General features: G+C 44.9%; 3 protein-coding genes across 8 annotated transcripts in view; 2 read left to right on the forward strand and 1 right to left on the reverse strand.

Moving 5' to 3' along the window:
• LOC140423147 (protein transport protein Sec23A) overlaps positions 1-10,136 on the forward strand; it is a 95,588-nt gene extending 85,452 nt beyond the window's left edge. For all 3 annotated transcript variants that reach the window (XM_072507755.1, XM_072507756.1, XM_072507754.1), the window contains exons 18-20: positions 5,486-5,641; positions 7,052-7,117; positions 9,604-10,136. In XM_072507755.1, the coding sequence (XP_072363856.1) occupies positions 5,486-5,641; positions 7,052-7,117; positions 9,604-9,693 (312 nt within the window). In that variant the 3' untranslated portion in view covers positions 9,694-10,136. The remainder of the gene's footprint in view (positions 1-5,485; positions 5,642-7,051; positions 7,118-9,603) is intronic.
• On the reverse strand, positions 5,956-6,525 carry LOC140386622 (tubulin-specific chaperone A-like). The gene has a single exon (XM_072469533.1). The coding sequence runs from the start codon at positions 6,496-6,498 to the stop codon at positions 6,172-6,174; it is 327 nt and encodes a 108-aa protein (XP_072325634.1). The 5' UTR covers positions 6,499-6,525; the 3' UTR covers positions 5,956-6,171.
• A 7,983-nt stretch (positions 10,137-18,119) lies between the features above and the next one.
• The window catches only part of LOC140423183 (glycine N-acyltransferase-like protein 3), a 47,921-nt gene continuing 40,638 nt past the window's right edge, over positions 18,120-25,402 (forward strand). Inside the window, exon 1 of one of the 4 annotated variants that reach the window (XM_072507760.1) lies at positions 18,120-18,362. The gene's annotated coding sequence lies outside the window, so the exon portion shown is untranslated. The remainder of the gene's footprint in view (positions 18,363-25,402) is intronic. The other 3 variants (XM_072507759.1, XM_072507758.1, XM_072507757.1) reach the window with 3 other exon arrangements.

Raw genomic sequence — 25,402 nt, forward strand, 5'->3', positions numbered from 1 at the left:
GGTGTTTTATACAGTTCAAGATAACTTTTCAACTCTTGTATGCCTCACCTAATAAAGGAAAGTATCCCACATTTATTTTCAGCCATTTTACCTGTCCAGCTACCTTCAGGGATCTGTGGACATGAACTCCAAGCTCCCTCTGTTCTTCTGCACTTTTCAGTATCCTACCATTTATTGTGTATTCCCTTGCTTTGTTAACCTTTTCCAAATGCATTATCTCGCACTTCTCTCCAGATTGAATTCCATTTGTCATTCATAGAATCATAGATTCCTGACAGTGCAGAAGGAGGCCATTCGGTCCATCGAGTCTACACTAATCTTCTGAAAGAGCACCTCACCTAGCCCCACTCCCTTGCCTCGTCTCCACAACCCCACCCAACCTTCAAGCAGTAAGGGGCAATCAAGATTGGCCAATCCGCCTAACCTTCACATTTTTGGACTGTGGGAGGAAACCGGGGCACCCAGAGGAAACCCACGCAGACACTGGGCGAAAGTGCAAATTCCACAGACAGTCATCCAAGGCTTGAATTGAACCCATGTCCCAGGCGCTGTGAGGCAGCAGTGCTAACCACTGTGTCACCATTCCGTCCATTGTTCTGTCCACCTGCCTAGTCCATTGATATCTTCCTGCAATCTATAGCTTTCTTCATTATCAACCACATGGCAAATTTTTGTAATGCCTACAAACTTCTTAATTGTATTTCTTGTATTCAAATCCAAATATAAAAGCAAACATTCAGTACCAAACCCTCAGGAAGTCCACTAAAAATTGGCTTCCAGTCACAAAAATATCCATCAACCATTACCCTTTGTTTTTTGTCTCTGAACCACTTTTGTATCCAATTTGCCACTTTGCCTTGGAACCCATGGGTTTTTACTTTAGTGACCAGTTTGCCACCTGGGACTGCATCAAAAACCTGGCTAAATCCATATAAACTACATTAAATACTCCACATTCATTGACCCTCCTCTTCAAAAAATTCTGTAATTTTGGTCAGAAATTACCATTTAACAAATTTGTGCTGATTGTCTTTGATTAATTCATGTCTTTGTGAATGAATATTTATCTTGTACATTAGAATTTTCTTCCAGTAATTTTCCCACCACCGAGGTTAGGCTGACTTTTAGGGGGTAACATATTGGCATGGATAGAATATTGGCTGGCTAACGGGAAGCAGAGAACAGGCATAAATTAGTCTTTTTTAAAAAAAAATTGTGGGACATGGGTGTCGCCGGCTGGGCCAGCATTTATTGGCCAAATCTATTTGCCCTTGAGGGGACAGTTAAGAGTTAACCACATTGCTGTGGATCTGGAGTCACATGTAGGCCAGGATTGGAAAATTATGGTCAAACTTTCTGCTATTTCTTTCTTGCGTCCCATAACCGCCAAGGATACATTTTGTTTAGTCCTGGGAATTTATCCACTTTCAAAGATGATAAACTCCTTCATACTTACTTTTTTATTCTGTTAATTTTCATAGAATCCCTACAGTGCAGAAGGTGGCCATTTGGCCCATTGAGTCTGCACCAACACTCCAAAGGAACACTCTACCTAGGCCCACTTCCACGCCCTATCGCCGTAATCCTGCATATTGAACATGGCCAGTCCACCTAACCTGCACATCTTTGGGCTATTCTTCATGTAATGTTTCACACTCCTCCCTGATTGCAATGTCTTAATTATGAAAATAGATGTGAGGTATTCATTAAGAATCATATAAACATCCTTCACACCCATATAGTCCCATACACTTTAGTTACCCTCCTGTTCCATATTAATTTATTAAAACATCATTGAATTTTCCTTTAATTTACTTACCAATGTTATTTCATGACTTCTGCTTGCTTTCCTAATTTCCTTCTTAATTTCACCTCCACACTTTTTAATACTCTAGTGTAATTTTTAACTTTTTTCTTCTCAATTAGGAAACACAACATTGTTTTCATAAGCTAGTTATTTAAATTTTGATTGTAGATCAGACATAACTAGTGTCATAAATCTTTATTAGTATCACAAGTAGGCTTACATTAACACTGCATTGAAGTTACTGTGAAAATCCCCGAGTCGCCACACTACGGCGCTGTTCAGTACACAGAAGGAGAATTCAGGATATCCAATTAACATAACAAGCATGTCTTTTAGGACTTGTGGGAGGAAACCGGAGCACCCAGAGGAAACCTGCGCAGACACTGGGAGAACGGGCAGAATCCGCAGAGACAGTGACCCAAGCCAGGAATCGATCCCAGGTCCCTGGCGCTGTGAAGCAACAGTGCTAACTACTATGCTACCGTGCCGTCCAACAGAAAATCTCAGTGAGCCTGACGTGATTTGAACACGCAATCTTCTGATCTGGAGTCAGGCGTGCTATTGTTGCGCCACAAGCCCAACTGCTGCCATGCACCTTCATCAACTAAGTACCAAGACAATGGATTCGTATTCTGACCAGAACTGTGCCTCAATTGCATGCTCCCAGCAACGAGTGGTTCTGTAGATTCATGCGCCATTCTGAAAGTCAGCCAATCCACGTGGGTGACCACGATAGCAGAGTGCTTAGCACTGTGGCCTCAGGTTCAATTCTCGGCTTGGGTCACTGTCTGTGCGGAGTCTGCACGTTCTCCCCGTGTCTTCGTGTGTTTCCTCCGGGTGTTCCGGTTTCCTCCCACAAGTCCTGAAAGACGTGTTGTTAGGTGAATTGGATATTCTGAATTCTTCCTTTGTGTATCCAAACAGGCGCCAAAGTGTGGCGACTAGGAGATTTTCACAGTAACTTCATTACAGTGTTAATGTAAGCCTACTTGTGACAATAATAAAGATTATTATTATTAATTAGCCACAGTGTTTGACATAGGCTTCTTCAATGTTCAGCCAGCAATTTTCATCTATAATCCTTGAAAAAGATTGGGAATGAATCTGCAACAGAGAACAAGGAGAATGTAGGACTGACTAAAGTTTGCAACAGATTTACATAGGCTGTATTTGGTCAAGGCTGCATAATAACTGAAGTGAAAAATAGACTAAAATTGTTCATCACCTAATGAGTTATATTTTGGGGAAAGGATACTTTGTGCATTTGAAGGGCATTGATCAGGTATTAATCTTACTGAAAATTTCTTCTTTGGCGATCGCCCGCTAACAAGTTTGATTGCCCATCTAAGTAACGCCCTGTTACTGTTCATGGGTTCTGTGGGTCCTTGCGGGGCTGATGAGTCTAATCCTAGAGCCGCATCTTCGACCGCACACTTGGCAGGTGCTTCTGGGAGCTAGGATCGATCCTTGGACTCTCGATCGCTGGTATTCCTTTTTCAGGCCCCTTCCAGGCCTCCTCTTGCCATCGGGTGTCCTCAAAGAATAGTGTCCCTTCAGTCAGGAGGTTACTCCAAGTCGGTTTTGTTCTGAGCAAGAATCTCCCAGAGGTCGACGTTGATGTTGCATTTCTTGAGGTAAGCCTTCAGGGTGTCTTTGAAGTGCTTCCTTTGTCCCCTGTTTGTATGTCTTCCTTGAGCTGGGCAATAAAGATTTGCTTTGGCAGTTGGGACCGTGACATCCAAAGCACATGGCCGGTCCAACGGTGTTACTTTTGGATGATTATGGCTTCTATGTTGGTGATCTTGGCTCCTTCAAGGACACTGATGTTAGTATGCCTGTCCTCCCAGCTGATGAGGCAAATCCATCTCAGACAGCGCTGATGGTACTACTCCAGGGCTTTGAGATGGCGTCTGTATGTAGTCCAGGTTTCTGAGTCGTATAGAAGAGTTTGGAGGACGACCACCTTGTACATGAGTGTGTTGGTGTCAGCACGGATGTCGCGGTCGCCAAAGACTCTCGTCCTTGGGCATCTGAGGATAGCGCTCGCAGACTGGATACAATGTTGTATCTCAACATCAATGTTGGCCTGAGAGAAAAGGTGGCTTTCTCTTTTGATCTTGATGGAAGGAGTGACTGGATCTTGCTCTGGGACCTCTTCTTGAGGTTGAGGCTGATTATTTATTTTTATGCTTCCGCGAAGGTGTCAAGCATAGCTTGGATATTCTCTTCTGAGAGAGTGGAAAAGGCAATGTTAGCCGCATACTGGAGCTCCACGAGAGATGTCAGTGTCCTTTTCTTCTTGGATTTCAACTGGTTGAGGTTGAAATGTTTTCCATCCATCCTGTCGATGATGTCCAATCCACTGGGAAGCGTACTCTTAACAAGGTGCTTGACTCCAGTCTTGACCTCTAAGGTTTCTATCTTATTTCTGCCGGTGTGGACTGTCGTGGAGGAATCAGAGAATATTGATAAATTTCTCTGGACTGCCGGCCTTTGACAGTGTTCCATAGCATCCCCCGACTTACTGAGTCAAAAGCCGTGGTCAGATCAATGAAGATCATGTAGAGTGTTTCCACAGGCCGTTTTAGACCTTTCTTGAAGATGATGGCGATGATGGCACCCCTGAGGTCGGCAGGAATTTCTTGTCTGTCACAGATTTTCAGGAACAGCTGATAGAGATGATGGGTGATCTCTCCTCCTCCAAGTTTGAAAATCTCCGCTGGATCCTCTCCACTCCTGTGGCTTTCGATTCTTCCATGTGTTTAATGGCAGCTTTGACTTTGTTCATGCTTGTTGGGAGTCCAAGATCTTCTTTGGGGAGTTGGAGGATTTCCTAGAACACGTCCTCAGCTATGATTGTATCACAATTTAGGAGTTCTTTGGAGTGCTCTCTCCATTGAAGGCTGATGTTTTCTCTGTCTCTAAAGAGGGTTCCATCCTTACTCCACACCAGTTTGAGGTCTAGGGTATTGGGTCCATGTATTGCCTTGGTGGCACTGAAGGAGTCCCGGGTGTCATGCTTGTTAGCAAGGAGTTGCAGCTCCTTAGCTTTCTCAGTCCACTATTGGTTCTTGAAGTTTAAGGTAATGGTTATACTGAAAAACACTTTGTATGATTTCAGCTGAGCTCCTGTATTGTCTTGCCGTGTAATCCTTATTCTTTGTATAATAATTAATTTGTTTCGCAAACACTATCTCTCTTGGGTAGTAATATATTCAACATGATCTAATGTTGAGGGTAGATTTTGATAATTTGATGAAATTCTTAGGGATTTTAATAACACCTGAGACAACCTAAATTGGCACTTAGCTCCCTTGGATGGTATGCAGGAAATCTTTCAAACTTGATTCATATCTGTTTATATTCATGAAGATTTATCAAAAGTAATGTTAACTTCTATGGTTCTACAAACTGATGAATATTGAATGTCTATGTAATAATGAGTTGTACTGGAATAGTTTGAAAACTCATGTCAATGCACCTACAAGTAGTATCTAATGTGTAGTTATTGAGCAGTATTTGGTTGTACTTTTTTTTTTTTTAGTTTGTTCATAAATGCCAAGCTTACACAAAGTAAATACTTTTCCATTATTCGAAATAAATAGTAGAAAAAATAGCTACGTGTACTCAAGAGAAATCTGCTGTGTATTTTGTATAAGGCTTTTGCTCTTCCCTCAGACTATAGCTCAGTGGCGGCAGGCTGGATATCAAGATATGCAGGAGTATGAGAACTTCAAACAGCTTCTACAAGCTCCCCTGGATGATGGACAGGACATCCTTCAGACTCGTTTTCCAATGCCTCGTTATGTTGACACAGAGCATGGTCGGAGTCAGGTACTTTAATTGTATTTAATAATTATCCATCGAAAGGACACTTTTAAAGAAATGCTGAAACAAATCTACGGGAAAAGGGCAGCAAGGTGGCACAGTGGTTAGCACTGCTGCCTCTCGGCGCCGAGGACCCAGGTTCGATCCCGGCCCCGGGTCACTGTCTGTGTGGTTTTCACATTCTCCCTGTGACAGTGTGGGTCTCACCCCTACAACCCAAAGATGTGCAGGGTAGGTGGATTGGCCACGCCAAAATTGCCCCTTAATTGTGGGAAAAAAAGGTTTTAAAATATTTTTTTTTTCTCGTTGTCAGCAGGTACATTTATTAAATGTTTCATTATTTCACCATGATGTGGCACAAAATTAATTTGGGTACAGAGTCCGTTGTGCAACTCAGATTACACAAGTTTCATACATCGATCCCGAGAATAATAATAGCAGGGTCATAATACCCAAAACTGAAATGGGGGGGGGAAGGAATGGAATGGATACAGTGCAAATATTTATAACAAAACATCATAATTAAGAAATAGGTTCTAAGCTTCTAGTTTGATTGATCCTATTGTGGCCTGGGCTTCCTTGTATTCCTCAGTGTCTTCCAATTCTTTCTCACTTTCCAATAGTTGCGCAAGGTCACTGTGGGCAGTTGCCAATCGACGCTGACAATCTGGAATCATCATCCGTGATTCTTGCAGAACCTCTATCTGCTTTTTAACCACATATTGATCATTTCCATCAACTTTCATTTTCTCAACTTTTTCTTCCTGTTGTTTAGCCTCTTTTTCATACATGAGCTTTTCCTTTGCCAGCCGTTTCACCACGCCGGTTTTGATTTTTATCTGCCGAGTTCTGGGATCCGCCATGCTGGTGCGCCTGGAGGAAACGGTGCAAATTGCCTAAAAATATTTTTTAACTAATCTTCAGGAAAATAAATAATATGATTGTCCTCCATTCTCTTAACTGGCTAAAATTAAAAATTTGATTTAAAAGGATCAAATCCATACAGGTTGCTTTTAAAAGTAACTTCTAACAGTAAAACTCTTGTTTCCACCATGCTAATATTATAGTTTATTCAGAGATTTTTTCCCTCACTGTGGATTATTCTTGTAATGATATTTTAGACAGTTTAAAAAAAAAAATATTACCAATGTCTCAAACTGATGTCTGCTGTCTTTGCCTATTTGGCCAAACCTAAGGCATGATAAGCTAATCGTGAGTATGTTGGAGGCAGCCAAGATTGTAAATTCTTTTTCTTTCCATCTGTGTTGACAAAAAAAAAAAAAATCACCCTTGACTAACTACTGAATGTTTGGAGATGTCCCTGGCTCAATCGAAGAATTGCCAGATGAAAAAATAGAAAACATTTAAAAAATGTTTTTTGAAGTTAACCTACATTGGCATTTTTCTTTCTTTTAGGCTCGATTCCTTCTATCAAAAGTGAACCCATCACAGACTTACAATAATTTGTATGCATGGGGACAGGTTGGTATCCTCTCAAAAGGTCTTATTAAATATGTCGGGTTTTAATAAATTCTAATAAATAAATTAAATAAATTAATAAGTCCTTCATGTCTGCATTCGCACATGTAGAATGAGCATTTGAGTGCATTTGGGTGGCACGGTAGCACAGTGGGTGGCACTGTTGCTTCACAGCTCCAGGGTCCCAGGTACGATTCTCGGCTTGGGTCACTGTGAAGTCTGCACGCTCTCCCTGTGTCTGCGTGGGTTTCCTCCGGGTGCTCTGGTTTCCTCCTACAAGTCCCAAAAGATGTGCTGTTGGGTAATTTGGATATTCTGAATTCTCCCTCTGTGTATCCGAACAGGCGCTGGAATGTGGTGACTAGGGGCTTTTCACAGTAACTTAATTGCAGAGTTAATGTAAGCCTACTTGTGATAATAAAGATTATTAATATTATTACTAGAAAACTGTGAATCTGTATATTAGCACAAATTAGCAACATGAAGCAAAATTGGAAAGAAACCTAAAACCCAACTTTTGATATTGGTGATATTACTAATATTGAAGCCATTAAAATGTCTCTATCGTTGGGAAGAGGCACATTGAATTACATACTGAAATTTTATCATTGGTGTTTCACTCATCTGGGGAACACAAAGCCCAGTTGACCATACCTGCTATTAAAATGGATGGAAAGCGGTGCAGCCTAACCATTTGTGGATATTAGCCCAGATTTTGTGATCAGCAGCGAGCAAGGATCTCGCCACAGACTGTGTAGAAAGCAGTGCTGGGGGACCTGGCGATCTCTGTGCCAAGAATGTTAACTCTCTTGATGTGAACTTAATTGTAACATAGTCCAGTAGTATTTCAGAGTCAAACTGCAGTGATGCTGTCAAGCTTACCAACCTGCCAATCAATTTGATGAATTCACACCGACAACCAAGCAAAAGTGTTATCCGTGACTCAGTAGGTAGCTCTCTTGCCTTTAAGTAAGAAGGTTATAGATTCAAATCTTACTCTTGAACTTGAGCACAAAATTCAAGGCTGAGACTTCAGTATAGTACTAAGTGAGCGCTGCATTGTTGGAGGTGCCGTCATTTGGATTAAATGCTAAACCTGTCTGCCTTTTCAGGCCAAGGTAAAACGTCCCATGATACTATTTAGAACAAGAGTAGGGAAATTATTCATGCTGTCCTCGCCAAATATTACCCCTAAATTCATGACGCCCTAAATTCATGACGCCCTATGTTGCTCTTGCTCATGTATTTGCTTGTTTGGCCCTTGTTCCGCACTGTAACCAATCACTATTTATTGAAATGAAAATGAAAATCGCTTATTGTCACAAGTAGGCTTCAAAGGAAGTTACTCTGAAAAGCCCCTAGTCGCCACATTCCGGCGCCTGTTCGGGGAGGCTGGTACGGGATGCACCATTGATGTACCATTTGTCAATGTACTCTGTTGATTATTCTTTTGTCTACTGTGTACATACTGTGTACTGCCGAAAAATACTTTTCACTGTACTTCGGTACATGTGACAAATATCAATCAATATTGAAAAAACAGATTATTTGGTCATTATAAGATTACATTTGTGGCAGCTTGCTGTGCTTTGAGACGTCCCTGTGATTGTGAAAGGTACTATAGAAATTCATGTTTTTTTTCCAGGTAGGAAATGAAAACCACTAATAATCATATATCATTTTTTTTTTTAATTAAATTGTAAAATAATTGGGACATACTTATGGAGATGTGGTAAAATTAGAATATCATGAACAAAAGTCATTAAAAGATTACAATTTAAAATATCTAGTAATTAATCTTCATGAAGACATAACAAATCACAAGTATAAATTAATTTATTTTCAGGACCAGATCAGTTGTTCAGCAGTAGTTGTTACTCAGATCACCATTAAAAGTCCCAGTTACACACAGCACTGAACGAGGCTTGGCTTTTCGTGGGATTTTTAACAGCAATTTGTGAGCAGAAAAGGGGAAGTTCCACGATTGTTTGCTCTGGAAGAAGGTCCACCATGCAGTTTATGTCAGAGTAGTGAATGATGTACTGCAACTTCAAGATTTCTGCTATAATCTCCATTTGCGCTATACCTTAAAATTGGGGTCAGATTCAGAGGATAATGATGGCGAATACTGATAGATCGTCATACAAAAACCCATAAATTTTGGTTTGTCATGGTAATTTTTGTCTCTTGATATTTTACATTCCGATCGTATTATTTTACAGAAGTGTGCTGAAAGTAAGTAATAAGAGGCACTGAAAGGATAAGCTTGAATCAAATGTTAAACACAGTCAGAATTGGCATAATGTACACAGCTGTGAGACAATTGATTTGGTAATATTTTGTAGGCCGAATACGTTTTTGCCAAAGACAGCAAATTATGTAAAATGGTCTTATATTATTTTGGTTCATCGAACTAATCCCATTTTAATTATCCACGATTGCATTGTTATTCGGCCTGCTTCTCATATGATGTTTTTCATATTCTTCAGGAATCTGGAGCACCTATCTTGACTGATGATGTCAGTCTTCAAGTTTTCATGGACCATCTAAAAAAGCTAGCTGTATCGAGCGCATCATAAATCCATCGAACAACAGAGGAGCACAAGAAAATACTGGAAAATGTTGAATGTTACATAGATTCTTTATTCTAGGCTATAACAGTCGAGCTACATTCATGTCTCAACTTGCTTATGTTTGGTTTGCTTAGTACTTGATTCTCTTTTAATTATTTCATCTGACTCATTCCCAAAATCACTGCATTCTTGAAGAAATTTCTATTTTCTAGTAACATTATATTCCCCTTTAATTTATCATTCCATCAAATGTCTTTTATATAAATGCAAGAGCTAGTAATAAATAACTTAAAATATATTGGCTGCTTATCTGTCTAAATTACTTTTTAAATTATTTACACAGGAAATTGTTTTTTTAGCCTTCTTTGAAATTGAGGTTTTTTAAAGTACCTGTTTGTTAAAAGTAACTGGAAATTTATGCAGAAAGAATATTAAATTTGGTGAATATTTATGTTGCAGAATTATTCACTGTAACGTCTCCAATATTTGGGATGATAATTTGTGGGTATAATTGTGGGCAGCACGGCAGCACTGTGGTTAGCACAGTTGCTCCGCGGCTCCACGGTCCCAGGTTCAATTCCAGGCTTGGGTCACTGTCTGTGCGGAGGAGTCTGCACATTCTCCCCGTGTCTGCATGCATTTCCTCCGGGTGCTCCGGTTTCCTCCCACAGTCTAAAGTTGGATTGGGGCCAATGGGGCCCCAACAGCCATGGGGACCAAATTCGCACCCCAATACGCCAACATCTTCATGCACAAGTTTGAACAGGACCTACTCACCGCACAGGACCTTCAACCGATGTTATACACCAGATACATCGATGACATTTTTTTCCTTTGGACCCACGGCGAAGAATCACTGAAACGACTACACGATGACATTAATAAGTTCCATCCAACCATTAGACTCACCATGGACTACTCTCCAAAATCAGTTGCATTCTTGGACACACTCTTCTCCATCAAGGACGGTCACCTCAGCACTTCGCTTTACCGCAAACCCACGGATAACCTCATGATGCTCCACTTCTCCAGCTTCCACCCTAAACACATTAAAGAAGCCATCCCCTATGGACAAGCGCTTCGTATACACAGGATCTGCTCAGACGAGGAGGAGCGTAACAGACATCTACAGACGTTGAAAGATGCCCTCGTACGAACGGGATATGGCACTCGACTCATCGATCGACAGTTCCAACGCGCCACAGCGAAAAACCGGACCGACCTCTTCAGAAGACAAACATGGGACACAACCGACAGAATACCCTTCGTCGTCCAGTACTTCCCCGGAGCGGAGAAACTACGTAATCTTCTTCACAGCCTTCAACACGTCATTGATGACGATGAACATCTTGCCAAGGTCATCCCCACACCCCCACTACTTGCCTTCAAACAACCGCGCAACCTCAAATGAACCATTGTTTGCAGCAAACTACCCAGTCTTCAGAACAGTGACCACGACACCACACAACCCTGTCATGGCAATCTCTGCAAGACGTGCCAGATCATCGACATGGATACCACTATTACACGTGAGAACACCACCCACCAGGTACGCGGTACATACTCGTGCGACTCGGCCAACGTTGTCTACCTCATACGCTGCAGGAAAGGATGTCCCGAAGCGTGGTACATTGGCGAGACCATGCAGACGCTGCGACAACGAATGAACGGACATCGCGCAACAATCACCAGGCAGGAATGTTCCCTTCCAGTCGGGGAACACTTCAGCAGTCAAGGGCATTCAGCCTCTGATCTCCGGGTAAGCATTCTCCAAGGCGGCCTTCAGGACCCGCGACAACGCAGAATCGCCGAGCAGAAACTTATAGCCAAGTTCCGCACACATGAGTGCGGCCTCAACCGGGACCTGGGATTTATGTCACATTACATTCATCCCCCACCATCTGGCCTGCGAAATCCTACCAACTGTCCTGGCTTGAGACAATTCACAACTCTTTAACCTGGGGTTACCCCATCTCTGGATCTGTAAAGATTTAATCACCTGCTAATGCTCACATTCCTAGCATTGTTTGGCATCTTTGAATTTGTCTATATATGTGTTTCTGGAACAGACCTCTTCATTCACCTGAGGAAGGAGCAGCGCTCCGAAAGCTAGTGACATCGAAACAAACCTGTTGGACTTTAACCTGGTGTTGTAAGACTTCGTAAAGTTGGATTGGCCATGATAAATTGCCCTCAGTGTCCAAAAAGGTTAAGTGGGGTTACTGGGTTAAGGGGATAGGGTGGAGATGTGGGCTTGAGTAGGTGCTCTTTCCAAGGTTTGGTGCAGACTCAATGGGCCAAATGGCCATATTCCACACTGTCAATTCTATGATTATATGAATTCTACATTATAATGTAACATATTATAGTTATCTTTATCTTTACAAACTATTTGATTTTCCCTTTGTTTACACTTCTGGCTATCTATATAGACCTTGTATTAACTTTTTTCATTTGACCTTTTTAAGTGTAGACTCTGACTTCCTGAACTTGAATTGAAAAATCAGCTATTTGTTTCAGTTCTGAGGCAGGATTGACAAAAGGGAAGATAAAAACAAATGATTGCAGATGTTGGAATCTGAAACAAAAACAGAAAATACTGGACAATCTCAGCTGGTCTGACAGCATCTGTGGAGAGAAAAGGGAACTAACGTTTCCAGTCTGGATGACTCTTTCTCAGATGCTGTCAGTGTTACTGCGATTGTCCAGTATTTTCTGTTTTTGACAAAAGGGAAGCACATATGATAGCTGAAACGTATAACTGAAATGGTTGCTAAAATCTTGCTAATTTTCTTAATTGTAACTTTTTCCTAGTGTTGGTCAGGTAGCATTAGTAGGCTACAGTAAAAAAAAATGTTTTAATCCCATAGGTCCCAGTTCCCCAGTAGATGGATGATGACAGAAATGAGAAATACAACAACCGCTTTAAAGTATAAAAAGACCCCAAAGCGTTCAGATCATTATCAACAAGATTTGACACTGAGCCACATGAGGGGTCAGTGACTGGAAAAGTTAACTTTGTTTCTCTTTTTACTTAAAATATTATTAGAACAGGTGATCAAAAGCTTGGTCAAAGAGATAGGTTTTAAGGAATGTCTTAAAAGAGGAGAGGGCAAATAGGTTAGTTTAGAGAATTCTGGAGCTCATGGCCTTGTGAGCTGAAGACACAGAATAGGATGCATAACTGAGATTTTGGCAAAAGAAAATGCCATGGAGAATGTCCAACGTAGATGGGAGTTAGAGAAACAAATGAGAAAGGACAATTTAAATGACATGAGGCAGCTCTCCAGCACATTCATTGTAAGAGTGGAGAGGAAGAAGTTTTGTTTTTCCACGTAAATCAAAAAGCAACAAAGAACCACCCCATATATGTTTCATTCAATTCCTGTGTAGTGTTTCTAACTTCAATTCAAGTTTGGGTGTGGCTGCCTATGGCTAAACTTTTCTCAACTCCCTGATTTCCCCTGAAAGCTAATGGTTTTGATTCCAATGTAAAAAAATAAGGTTATAATCTAATCCCTTCCAAACCCCAAAACATGCTGTCAATCCGATAGCAAATTGACCTTGACTTGGGTGTACAGAGCACACTTTCAAAAATTTCAGATGACACAAAAATTGAAAGTGTTGTGAATTGTGAGGAGCTCAGTGATACACTTCAGAGGGACATAGGCTGGTGGAACGGGCAGATGTTATGCTCTTCTACTCAATATAAACATACCAATCATATGACAGTGATTAGTTAAACTGTAATCTGGGTTATTTGAAGTTAAGACTGAGACTGTGAGGATTCTTTGCGACCGGTCCGGATGAAATGATCAGTCGAACACCAAGTTACTTCAACGTATACTTTATTTCACGGCTGGGACTTGAGCACTGTACAGCAGAGTGTCTACAGATGCAAGTCGAAGTTAATACAGCAGACAATTACTTGTATAATAAAATGACAATGTTTCCTTCCCAAGGACAGCCCCTTTAGAGGAGGCCTGAGAAATACAGCATTCTGTGGCTCTCAGCTAAAATATAGTTATCTGTAGAATTAGAAACGATTCCCAAGGCCGTGTTTTGTTACTGCAACTGTCTAGCGCAAAAACATAAAGAGATAACATAAATTCCATTAGACCAAAGGTTCTCTTTCATTTTCCCATCAAGCTTGATTCTAGATCCAGACTAAAACTCTGTTTGACATTCTATAGCTTGAGCTATATTCTCAACTGTACACAAATAATATGCATTGGGGACCTAAGTAAACACTCCTCACCTCTTCCATCTGCTGCATTTGCTGAATACAATTCTTGGGACTAAGACATCAATATCCTGTAGAGATGATGGTGATCGACAGCAGTTTGAGATACATCCCTTAAAGTTACATGTGCATCATCTAGCATCCCCTTTTTCTAAACTAGAGGTTTATGCTCAGCAATTGAAACTATTTACATGACAGCAAAATAAAATAACTGAATAAACTATGATGCAAAATTAAAAGTTATAAGCCTCTGAAACATATCGGCAGTTTGCTTAAGCTTCCAGACTTATTTACATTGATTTTGGCTGGAGGCTAATCTGTGTTTTCAGAATGCTGGTTAGGGGTGTGTACTCTTGGGAGTAATGGCAAGTGATGATTGAGGAGTGGTATCTGCCGAATAGTTCTGCTGTAGGATGAAGTATGCACATTTGGAATGGGTATACATATTTGGTTCAAATTTTGCCACTCAGCCTGTTAGCTGATGATTTGCACTGCAGAGTTAAGTAATGTTCTCCCAGTATAAACATGGATGTACCAATGTCACTCCTTGTGGACTATGCCATTGTCTTGGTGATACTATGAATGGCATCTGCGGATAGGTCCTTCCATGCCAATAGGCCTGCAGTCACCCATGGTGTCCACACATAAATTATCTGGGATGACCAGGGTGCGTTATAGAAATTTGAGTGTAATGGGTCCCAGGACAGAGACTCTGAGCCATTGTACACCGTGAATTGGCAATGTTTTGTTGAATCATCACTTCCCACTTTTGGGGGTATATACATTTCAGTGTGCGAAGTGGAGGGATTTTTGCACTTGAACCAGTATCGCAGTTTTGCAGATAGGCTATGCTGACCCTGCATTTGTGGGCATATAATTTGAATGATGGCAAAGGCTTCTGTTGCCAATACATTTTTGTTAACCATGCTGAATATCTGCTCACTGAGTGTCAATGTTCTAGTCATCCTCCTCATCTGACTCTAAAGCTTGGCCAGATATTTTGTAGATTTTGTCTTGACGCTTTGGTTGGAATGCTGTAACTATCTGGCTTTTGGTAGTGACTTCTTATGATATTAAACTACTTCTCTGGTATTTGTTATCTGCTTTGGCACTTCAAATGTCCTCTGGTGCCACATGCCTTGCATATATCGGACATTTTTTGGGTGCATGTATGAGGCTGCATCTCCCGCATTGCTTACTAGGCTTGCCTCCATTGGTTATTGTGTCAATGGTGGATGATTTGTGCGTATCCTGTAGACTCTGGCTACCCAGAAGTATGGCTTTCTACTTCCTTCTGCTTTCTAGTAGTGCTTCCACGATGCAATCTTTAGGTTGGCTCAAGATGTCTTCCTGGAACACTTCTATTGGGATAGATGCAATCATTGGCTCAATTACTCCATCTGCTGCCATGAAATCACAATCATGTCCCTTGTCTCTCCATCTACTGATGAATTGGTCAATGGTCTCTGTCAGTTATTGCCTAAAGGACATTAATTAAGATGGTTTATGAGGAAATTGAGCTTCATTCATAACTGATCGATGACTATATTTTCTATGGACTTTTAAAGATAATATTTGAACAAAGTTGATGTGTCAATCTGTGGTGACCTTTGTTGCCTATAGCAAATTTAATTTTATTGGCTTGTTTATCTGGTTCAGAAATATTGAGATCCAGAAAACACAGCTCTATGTCTTGTCAGAACAAAGTATACTCAGTTAAGAGATCTGCTGCCATGTTGGAAAACTGTGGTAATTTTTTAGCTATCTGGAACTTTAGACAACTATTCAGGCTGTTTGGCTCTGAATTGCAGTACCACCTGCCGTGGCTTGTCATGGGTTGTTGCTTACTGCAGTTCTCTTCTTTCATGGTTTTACTTCAAACTCCACCTACAAGTAATGTAGGCACAAGAATGCATTGTAAACTTCAAATGTGCAATTAAATAGGGGAAATAAAAGGCTTTTTGCGGGCATGTTTTAGTTGTTAGGAGCTGTCACTGACTAGAATCATCTTCCCTGCCCAGTCTGCAATGTTTAGTCTTCGCCCCTGGCCCCTACGATAGAACCATAGAAAAGTTACGATGCAGAAAGAGACCATTCAGCCCATCGTGTCTGCGCTGGAAAAAGGAAAAAACAACCTTCTGGGATCTAGTGCCTTTCTGGTTATGGAGCAAGGTGCAATCCCAGAAGTAAGATACAGTATTGTTGGATCCCTTGCACAATCTGCAGAATCACTTACACCAAGGTGAGTTGAAACTTGATCGTTTCCACACTAGTTTTTACTGTATGTAAAAGGGTTGGGGTGTATAGATTAGATTTACATTTATTGTCACATGTACCAAGTTTCAGTGAAAGGCATTGTTCTGCGTACAGTCCAGGCAGATCATTCCATGTATGAAAAATATATGACATTCGATAAATACACACTATCAATACATGGGCATTGGATGAAGCATACGGAGTGTGCTATTCCGTAGAGAAGATGTGTGGAGAGATCAGTTTAGTCCATAAAAGGGTCATTTGGGAGTCTTAATAACAGTGGGGAAGAAGCTGTTTTTGAATCTGTTAGTGCATATTCTCAGACTTTGTATCTCCTGCCCGAAGAGGTTGGAAGGCAGAATAACCGGGTGGGAGGGGTTTTTGGTTATGCTGCCCACTTTCCCAAGGCAGCGGGAGGTGTAGTCAGACTCATTGGGTGGGAGGTGGGTTTGCATGATGGACTGGGCTGTGTTCATGACTCTAGTTTCTTACGGTCTTAGACCGAAAGCAGTTTCCATACCAAGCTGTGATGCAGCCAGATAAGATGCTATGGTGCACCTGTAAAAATGGGTAAGAATCAATGTGGACGGGCCGAATTTCCTTAGTCTCCTGAGGAAGTATAGGTGCTGCTGTGTTTTCTTGGTCATAGAGTCGATGTGGGTGGACCAGGACAGATTTTGGTGATATGCATGTGATGATAAGTGGATTATCATCTGTATGTAAATATTGTCATCTGTATTATCATCTGTATGTAAATAATAATATATGTATAACTGTTGTATTTCCAGCATCCGACCACCAGGTGGTGGGAGTATGCAGATATGTGACCCGGACACAACCATATGTTCCAGGAAAAAGTGTTAGTATGGAGTTTGTAGCAGTCATATATTAGCGTAGTTCTGTAGCATCTTAGTGTAAGTTAGTGTTAAGACCATTATTTCCAAATTTATTAATCTTAGACATTTTAGTAATTTGTTAGTGTAGTGTTTGTAATAAATAACTTTGTTTATAAAACAAAGTCTAATGTTATTTGTTCACACTACAATATCAAGTTTCAACATCAGCCCAATCAAAGAACATTACAGTGCTCCCCTTGGAATTTGAAGCTGTCAACGATCTCCACCTCGGCACCATTGATGCAGACGGGTTTGTACGATACTTTGCTTCCTGAGGTCAGTGACCAGCTCCTTCGTTTTGATGATGTCGAGGGAGAGATTGTTGTTACACCGTAAGACTTAGGAGCAGAATTAGGCCACTCGGCCCACCGGGTCTGCTCCGCCATTCAATCATGGCTGATATTTTCTCATCCCCATTCAGCACGGTAGCACAGTGGATGGCACTGTTGCTTCACAGGTTCGATTCCCAACTTGGGTCACTGTCTGTACGGAGTCTGCACGTTCTCACTGTGTCTACGTTGGTTTCCTCCGGGTGCTCCGGTGTCCTCCCACAATTCCTGAAAGACGCGCTGTTCGGTGAATTGGATATTCTGAATTATCCCTCTGTGTACCTGAGCAGGTGCCGGTGCCGGAGTGTGGTGACTAGGGGAGTTGCAGAGGGAGGAGCGATGTCCTAGGTTTTGCAGTTTGGATCTGAGCTTGGCTATACACTTTTCAGTCATACCTTCCTTCAAAAACCTCACTCACTGTGACCATGGTATATTGATTGGGAAATCAATCTGGGTTCTTTACGTGATTATGACATAAAAGTTTAAACTATGAGGCAAAGTATACATTTCTCTTCCCCCCCCCCCCCCCCCCCATTCCACCTCCGAGCATTAATGACACTGAAAAGTAATGAGGGCAAATGTCCCCACATCGGAAACATAAAGTAGATCTTATCAACATTACGCCACGATTTCAGCATTTAATGGGTTCGATTGCCATTTTAAATTGAGTTACAATTTTGCGGTAAATTGTAACATTTGCCGTCTTCAAAACGGATGTTTCTTTATGTCACTCAATTATATGAAAAGTCACTCTTCAAACATACTCGCCCCCCAGTGTTAACGTGTTGCGGCTGAACCTAAACGCACACATCTGACGTTACTTACGCATAAACCCACCCAAACGGGAGTGAGATGACAGTACATTCTACTCCAGTTAACTTAACCCTGGAACCGGAACTCTGCACCGCGACAATCTGACCCATTATTTGTTTTGGTGAAGGACAAACGCAGGTAGGTTTGTCAGCTTTTGCTAAATCTGGAAACTGATGGCACCAGAGTCTTTGTACTGTTAAATTCACATTGGGTGGGGGGGGGGGGGGGGGGGGGAGATTTTGGGGCCGGTGAACAAGAGATTCTTTTAAAACGAACACCTGTGAGTGGGAGAATTGGGGAGAGAGTTTGTCCTAATGGGCTGAAGGTTAATTGAGGAGGAGACGGGGTTGAAGAGTTCGAGAAAGTCGAGAGGCCCTGGAGTTTGGAGGGAGAAGGGGAAGGACAATGGACACCGGCTACAGTTATTGAATTATGCCAGTGTTGGGCAGCATCAACATTCTGTGTTTGTTAACCGAATATGTCCTGCAGTAAATATGGTGGTGAAGAGAAACGGGAAATGAGCTTTAAATCCAGTCAGAAAATTAACTATGTTCATAAATGTGTATGCTGACGGATAAAAAAGCTAGGTATAATAAAATAGGTTGAATGTAAAATATAAAATAACATCTTATCTAGTCGAAAACATTTATGGTAAACCGCAGGTCAGCAATGGGTATCTTGGAATAATGTATATTTGTTAGTTATCTGATAACTAATCCCAGAGGGGGGGGGGCGATTTTCGTTAATAAGCGGGTGGCATTTGATGTACCGTCAATTACCACAAGACCAGAATGGCGAAACAATCGAGGCTTTATTGCACAAGATGTTGTGCCTCCTGCAGCTGGAACCAGAATGGGAGCAGCGCAGGAGAGCATTCACTTTAATACGCCGCCTGCTGGGAGGAGCCAGCAGGCTGGGATTTACTGTTGTACCTGTAATAGAACAGCAGTACCGTAATACATGCAATGTATTACTGGTGGTGTTTACCACATTCACCCCCTGTTTAAAAAGAGTCCAGCGGGGTGTGAAAAAAAAATTACAGATTGAGTCTGTCGGGGGCTCTGACCCACCGCTGCGATCGCCTCAGTCCTGGTGGTGATGTGGGCGCCAATGTGGTCACCTGCGACTCCGGGAGCATGTTGTCCTATTCTTCGTCACCCCTTAGTGGATCCAGTGAGGGGACAGATCCTGCTGGGGTGGGGGGCTGCGGTGAGGTTAGTTGGTGGGAGGGTGGGTGGCGCAGGGGTGAATGAGGCAACCGGGGGGGAGGGGGGTGAAGGAGTGGTATCGGGCCGGGGGTTGTGGGTGGGGAGCCAGCAGCTGCCAGGTCCCAGAGGGAGACTGTGTCCTGTTGCCAATCAGGGTGTGCCACGTAGGCGTACTGCGGGTTTGCATGGAAGAGGTGGACTTTCTCAACCAAGGGATCCGATTTATGGCTCCGCACATGCTTCCGGAGGAGGACGGGTCCAGGAACTGTTGGCCATGTTGGGAGCGAGACCCCAGAGGTGGGCCTCCTAGGGAAGGCAAACACACGCTCGTGAGAGGTTTCATTAGTAGTGGTGCACAGGAGCGACCGGATGGAGTGGAGTGCGTCGGGAGGACCTCCTGCCAGCGGGAGACCGGGAGATTTCTAGACCGAAGGGCCAGCAGGACAGCCTTCCAGGCCATCCCGTTCTCCCTCTCCACCTGCCTGTTTCCCCGGGAGTTGTAGCTGGTCGTCCTGTCGAGGCGATGCCCTTGCTGAGCAGGACCTGACGCACCTCATCACTCGTGAAGGAGGATCACCGATTGCTGTGGATGTAGGTGGGGAAACCGAACAGAGTGAAGATGCTGTGCAGGGCTTTGATTACCGTGGCAGAAGTCATGTCGAAGCATGCGATGGCGAACGGGAACCGGGAGTACTCATCAATTATGTTGAGGAAGTGCACGTTGTGGTCGGTGGAGGGGAGGGGCCCTTTGAAGTCCATGCTGAGGCGCTCAAAGGGCGGGTGGCCTTCACCAGGTGCGCTCCATCTGGCCGGTAGAAGTGCGGCTTGCACGCTGCACAGACTTGGCAGTCTCTGGTGACAGTCCTGACCTCCTCAATGGAGTAGGGCAGGTTGCGGGCCTTGACAAAATGGAAGAACCGGGTGACTCGCGGGTGGCAGAGGTCAAAGTGGAGAGCCCGGAGTCGGTCCACTTGTGCGCTGGTACATGTACCGCGGGATAGGGCATCGGGGGCTCATTGAGCTTCCCCGGGCGATACAAGATCTCATAGTTATAGGTGGAGAGCTCGATCCTCCACCTCAAGATCTTGTCATTTTTGATCTTGCCCCACTGCGTACTGTTAAACATGAAGGCAACCGACCGTTGGTCAGTGAGAAGAGTGAATCTCCTGCCGGTCAGCTAATGCCTCCAATGTCGCACAGCTTCCACAATGGCTTCGGCCTCCTTTTCGACAGAGGAGTGCCGAATTTCGGAGGCATGGAGAGTGCGGGAAAAGAAAGCCACGGGTCTGCCCGCCTGGTTGAGGGTGGCGGCCAGAGCTACGTCTGATGCATCGCTCTCCACCTGAAAGGGGAGGGTCTCGTCGACTGCGTGCATCGTGGCCTTGGCGATGTCCGCCTTGATGTGGTTGAAGGCCTGGCGGGCCTCAGCCGTCAGGGGAAAAACTGTGGACTTGATGAATGGGCGGGCCTTGTCCGCATAATTCGGGACCCACTGGGCGTAATAGGAGAAAAACCCCAGGCATCGTTTCAGGGCCTTGGGGCAGTGGGGGAGAGGGAGTTCTAGGAGGGGGCGCATGCGGTCGGGATCTGGCCCTAGGACTCCATTTTCCACTACGCAGCCAAGGATGGCTAAGCGGTCGGTGCGGAACATGCATTTCTCCTTATTGTAGGTGAGGTTAAGGAGTTTGGCCGTATGGAGGAATTTTTGGAGGTTGGAGTCGTGGTCCTGCTGATCGTGGCCACAGATGGTGGTGTTATCTAGGTACGGGAAGGTGGCCCGCAGCCCGTACTGGTCAACGATTCGGTCCATCTCTCGCTGGAAGACCGAGACCCCTTTGGTGACGCCGAAGGGAACTCTGAGGAAGTGATAGAGGTGGCTATCTGCTTCGAAAGCAGTGTATTGGCGGTCCTCCGGGCGGATGGGGAGCTGGTGGTAGGCGGACTTCTAAGTCGACTGTGGAGAAGACTCGATACTGCGCAATCTGATTGACTATGTCAGATATGCGTGGGAGGGGGTATGTGTCGAGCTGCGTGTACCGATTGATTGTCTGGCTGTAGTCAATGGCCATCCTGTGCTTCTCCCCAGTCTTCACTACCACCACTTGAGCTCTCCAGGGGCTGTTGCTGGCCTCAATGATCCCCTCCCGCAGAAGCCATTGGACCTCCGACCATATAAAGGTCCTGTCCTGAGCACTGTACCGTCTGCTCCTAGTGGCGACGGGTTTGCAGTCCGGGGTGAGATTTGCAAATAGTGAAGGTGGATCGACCTTAAGTGTCGTGAGGCCGCAGACGGTGAGGGGGGCAGGGGTCCGCCGAATTTCAAAGTAAGGCTTTGGAGGTGCCATTGAAAATCAAGACCGAGTAACAGGGCAGCGCAGAGATGGGGGAGGAGGTGGAGCCGGAAGTTGCTGAACTCTACGCCCTGAGCGGTGAGGGTCACGACACAGTACCCCCGGATTTCCACGGAATGGGATCCGGAGGCCAGGGAGATTTTCAGAGTGACAGGGAGTACCGGAAGGGAGCAGCGCCTTACCGTAGCAGGGTGGATGAAACTCTCTGTGCTCCCAGAGTCAAAGAGGCAGGTCATCTCGTGCCCATCGATCTTTACCGTCGTCGTAACGGTCGCGAGGTTGCGGGGCCGAGACTGATCCAGGGTGATGGAGGCGAGCTACGGAAGATGTTGGGAGGTCCCGGGCTGATCAGCGGTGGCGGAGGTATCAGTGGGCAGCGAACGGCACAACGAGCAGGGGTCTTGAGGCGCGATCCAAAATGGCGCCGAAGATGGTGGCGCCCATGGGGCGCACATGGCGGGCGGCATCAAAGATGGCAGCGCCCGCAGGCCACACGTGGCTTGTTGTGAAGAAGATGGCACCCCTGGATCACACTGGGTTGTAGCAATGTCGGTCTTGGAAACAGTGGCGACCGACCGGGCCTGGCAAACTGAAACAAAGTGGCCCTTCTTCCCGCACCCGTTGCAGGTCGGGCTCCGCGCCGGGTAGCGGTGCCTGGGATGTTTGCTCTGGCCACAAAAATAACATTTGGGCCCTCTGGAGTTGGCTGGTTGCCGTGCGGCGCAGGCTTGCGGTGTACTCGAGTCGGCAGCTGGTGGGGCCCACGAGGGTGCCGCGCGGTCGGGGGTGTAGGCCTCCAGATTACGGGAGGCCACTTCCAGGGAATTGGCTAGCTGCACAGTCTCTGCAAGATCGAGCGTACCCCCTTCCAATAGCCGCTGGCGAACGTACGTAGACTTAATGCCCGTGACATAAGCGTCTCTGATTAGTAGTTCGGTGTGTTGGGCTGCCGAAACTGCCTGGCAGTCACAGCTCCTACCGAGATTCTGTAGAGCCCGCAAGAAATCGTCCAGAGTTTCCCCCGGGAGTTGCCGTCTCGTGGCCAGGAGGTGCCTGGCGTACACTTGATTCACAGACTTGATGTACTGTCCCTTTAGTAGCGTCATCGCTTCTGCGTAGGTAGGCGCATCCCGGATGAGGGGGAAAGTTTGATGACTCACCCGTGAGTAGAGGACTTGGAGCTTCTGTGGGTCCGAGAGTTCTTCAGTGGCTGCTCTGAGGTAGCCTTCAAAGCAGGCTAGCCAGTGCTCGAAGGTGGACGTGGCGTTGGCTGCGTGAGGGCTCAGCTGCAGGCGATCAAGCTTGATTAGGAAGTCCATCTTTTAAAATCTTGTGCAATAAATTGATGTACCGTCAATTACCATGAGACGAGAATGGTGAAATAATCGAGGCTTTGTTGCACAAGAATTTGTGCCTCCTGCAGCTGGAACCAGAATGGGAGCAGCGCAGGAGAGCATACACTTTTATATGCCGCCAGCAGGCTGGGATTTACTGTTGTACCTGTAATAGAGTAGCAGTACTGTAATACATGCAATGTGTTACTAGTGGTGTTTACCACAGCATTCGAGATGGGGAATATAGAGGCGGACTGGGGGGGTAGGTGGGGAATATAGAGGTGGACCCGGGGGGGGGGTAGATATGTTATGGTTAGTGGGAAACTGGAGGGAAGGCTGTGGTGTTGGTAAATATATATGCCCCGAACTGGGATGACGTGGAGTTTATGAGACGGTTACTGGGGAAGATTCCGGACCTAGATTCATATCAACTGATTATGGGGGGAGTTTTCAACACGGTCCTTGATCCAAGGCTGAACCGCTCGAGTTCTAGGTCTGGGAAGGTACCAGCAATGGCTAAGGAGCTCCGGGGGTTCATGGACCACATTTGCGGGGGGGGGGGGGGGGGTCGATCCATGGAGATTCGTGAGGCCAAGGAGTAAGGAGTTTTTGTTCTACTCCCATGTGCATAAGGTGTATTCCCGGATAGACTTTTTTTGTAATGGACAAAACGCTGCTGTCTGAGTTGGTAGATGCTGAATATTCAGTAATAGTGGTGTCAGACCACGCTCCGCACTGGGTGGACTTGCAAGTTAGTAAAGGAAAGGCCCAGCACCCGCAATGGAGGTTGGATGTGGGGCTGTTAGCAGAGGAGGAGGTGTGTGAGCAGGTGAGGGAGGCCATTCGGGGATACATTAAGAGTAATGACATGGGAGAGGTGTTGCCAGGGGTGGTCTGGGAGGCATTGAAGGCAGTTATTAGGGGAGCATTCATCTCAATTTGTGCCCATAAGGAGAAGGCTGAGCAGGCGGCATTGTACAGACTGGTAGGCGCAAGTTTACAGGTGGACAAGAGATACACGGAGACTCCGGATGACGGGGTTTTGAAAGCGCGTCAGAGACTGCAACTAGAATTTGTGCTCCTGTCCACGGGTAAGGCGGTGGGACAGCTGAGGAGGGTAAGGGGGGCGATTTATGAATATGAGGAGAATCTAGTAGGATGGTGGCACATCAGCTGAGAAAACAGGAGGCGGCGAGAGAGATGGGGAAAGTGAGGGACACGGAGGAAGGTGGTCCTGGATCCGGCGGGGCTGAATGATGTATTTCGGGAGTTTTACAGTAAATTGTATAAATCTGAACCCCCAGCCGGGGAGGAGGGGATGAAACCATTTTTGGGAGAGCCGGATTTCCTGAGGATAGATGAGGAGTTGGTGCTCTGGGTGCCCCAATTGGGCTCGGGGAGGTTATAGAGGGATTGGGGGCGATGCAATCGGGCAAAGCCCCGGGGCCAGACGGATACCCGGTGAGTTCTATCAGATGTTTTCTGGGCTGTTGGGGCCGCTTTTGGTAAAGGCTTTTGATGAGTCAAAGGAGTTGGGAGTACTCCCCTCAACGTTATCGCAGGTATCGATTTCCCTTATATTGAAATGGGATAAAGGTCTGGAAAGCTGTGTGTCGTATCGGCCAATCTCACTGCTAAACGTAGATGCAAAATTGCTGGCAAAGATCTTGGCCACACGGATAGAGGCCTGTGTTCCTGGGGTCATAGGGGAGGACCAGATGGGATTTGTTAAGGGACGCCACCTGCCGTCCATATTAGCCAGCTCCTTAACGTAATAATGATGCCTGCAGAGGGGCGCGAGGTCAAGGTGGTGGTGGCCATGGATGCAGAAAAGGCCTTTGATCGGGTGGAGTAGAAATAGCTGTGGGAGGTCCTGGTAAGGTTTGGGATCGGGCAGGAATTTGTGGATTGGGTCCGGTTGCTATATCAGGCACCGGTGGCAAATGTAAGGACAAATTGGGTGCGATCAGAATATTTTAGCCTGTGTCGTGGGACGAGATAGGGATGTCCACTCTCCCCACCACTGTTTGCCCTGGCCATATAGCCATTGGCAATGGCGCTGCGAACATCGAACATTTGGTGAGGGATAGTGAGAGGGGGGGTGGAAAATAGGGTCTCGCTCTATGCGGATGATTTGCTCCTTTATATAACAGACCCATTGGGGAGGATTGCAGAAATTATGATACTGGAGGAATTTGGTCGGTTCTCAGGTTATAAATTGAATATAGGCATGAGTGAGGTTTTTGCGATCCAGGCATGGGTCAGGAGAGGAGATTGAGGGAGAT

The sequence above is a fragment of the Scyliorhinus torazame genome, chromosome 1 (genome assembly GCF_047496885.1).
Source record: "Scyliorhinus torazame isolate Kashiwa2021f chromosome 1, sScyTor2.1, whole genome shotgun sequence".
Classification (NCBI taxonomy): domain Eukaryota; kingdom Metazoa; phylum Chordata; class Chondrichthyes; order Carcharhiniformes; family Scyliorhinidae; genus Scyliorhinus; species Scyliorhinus torazame.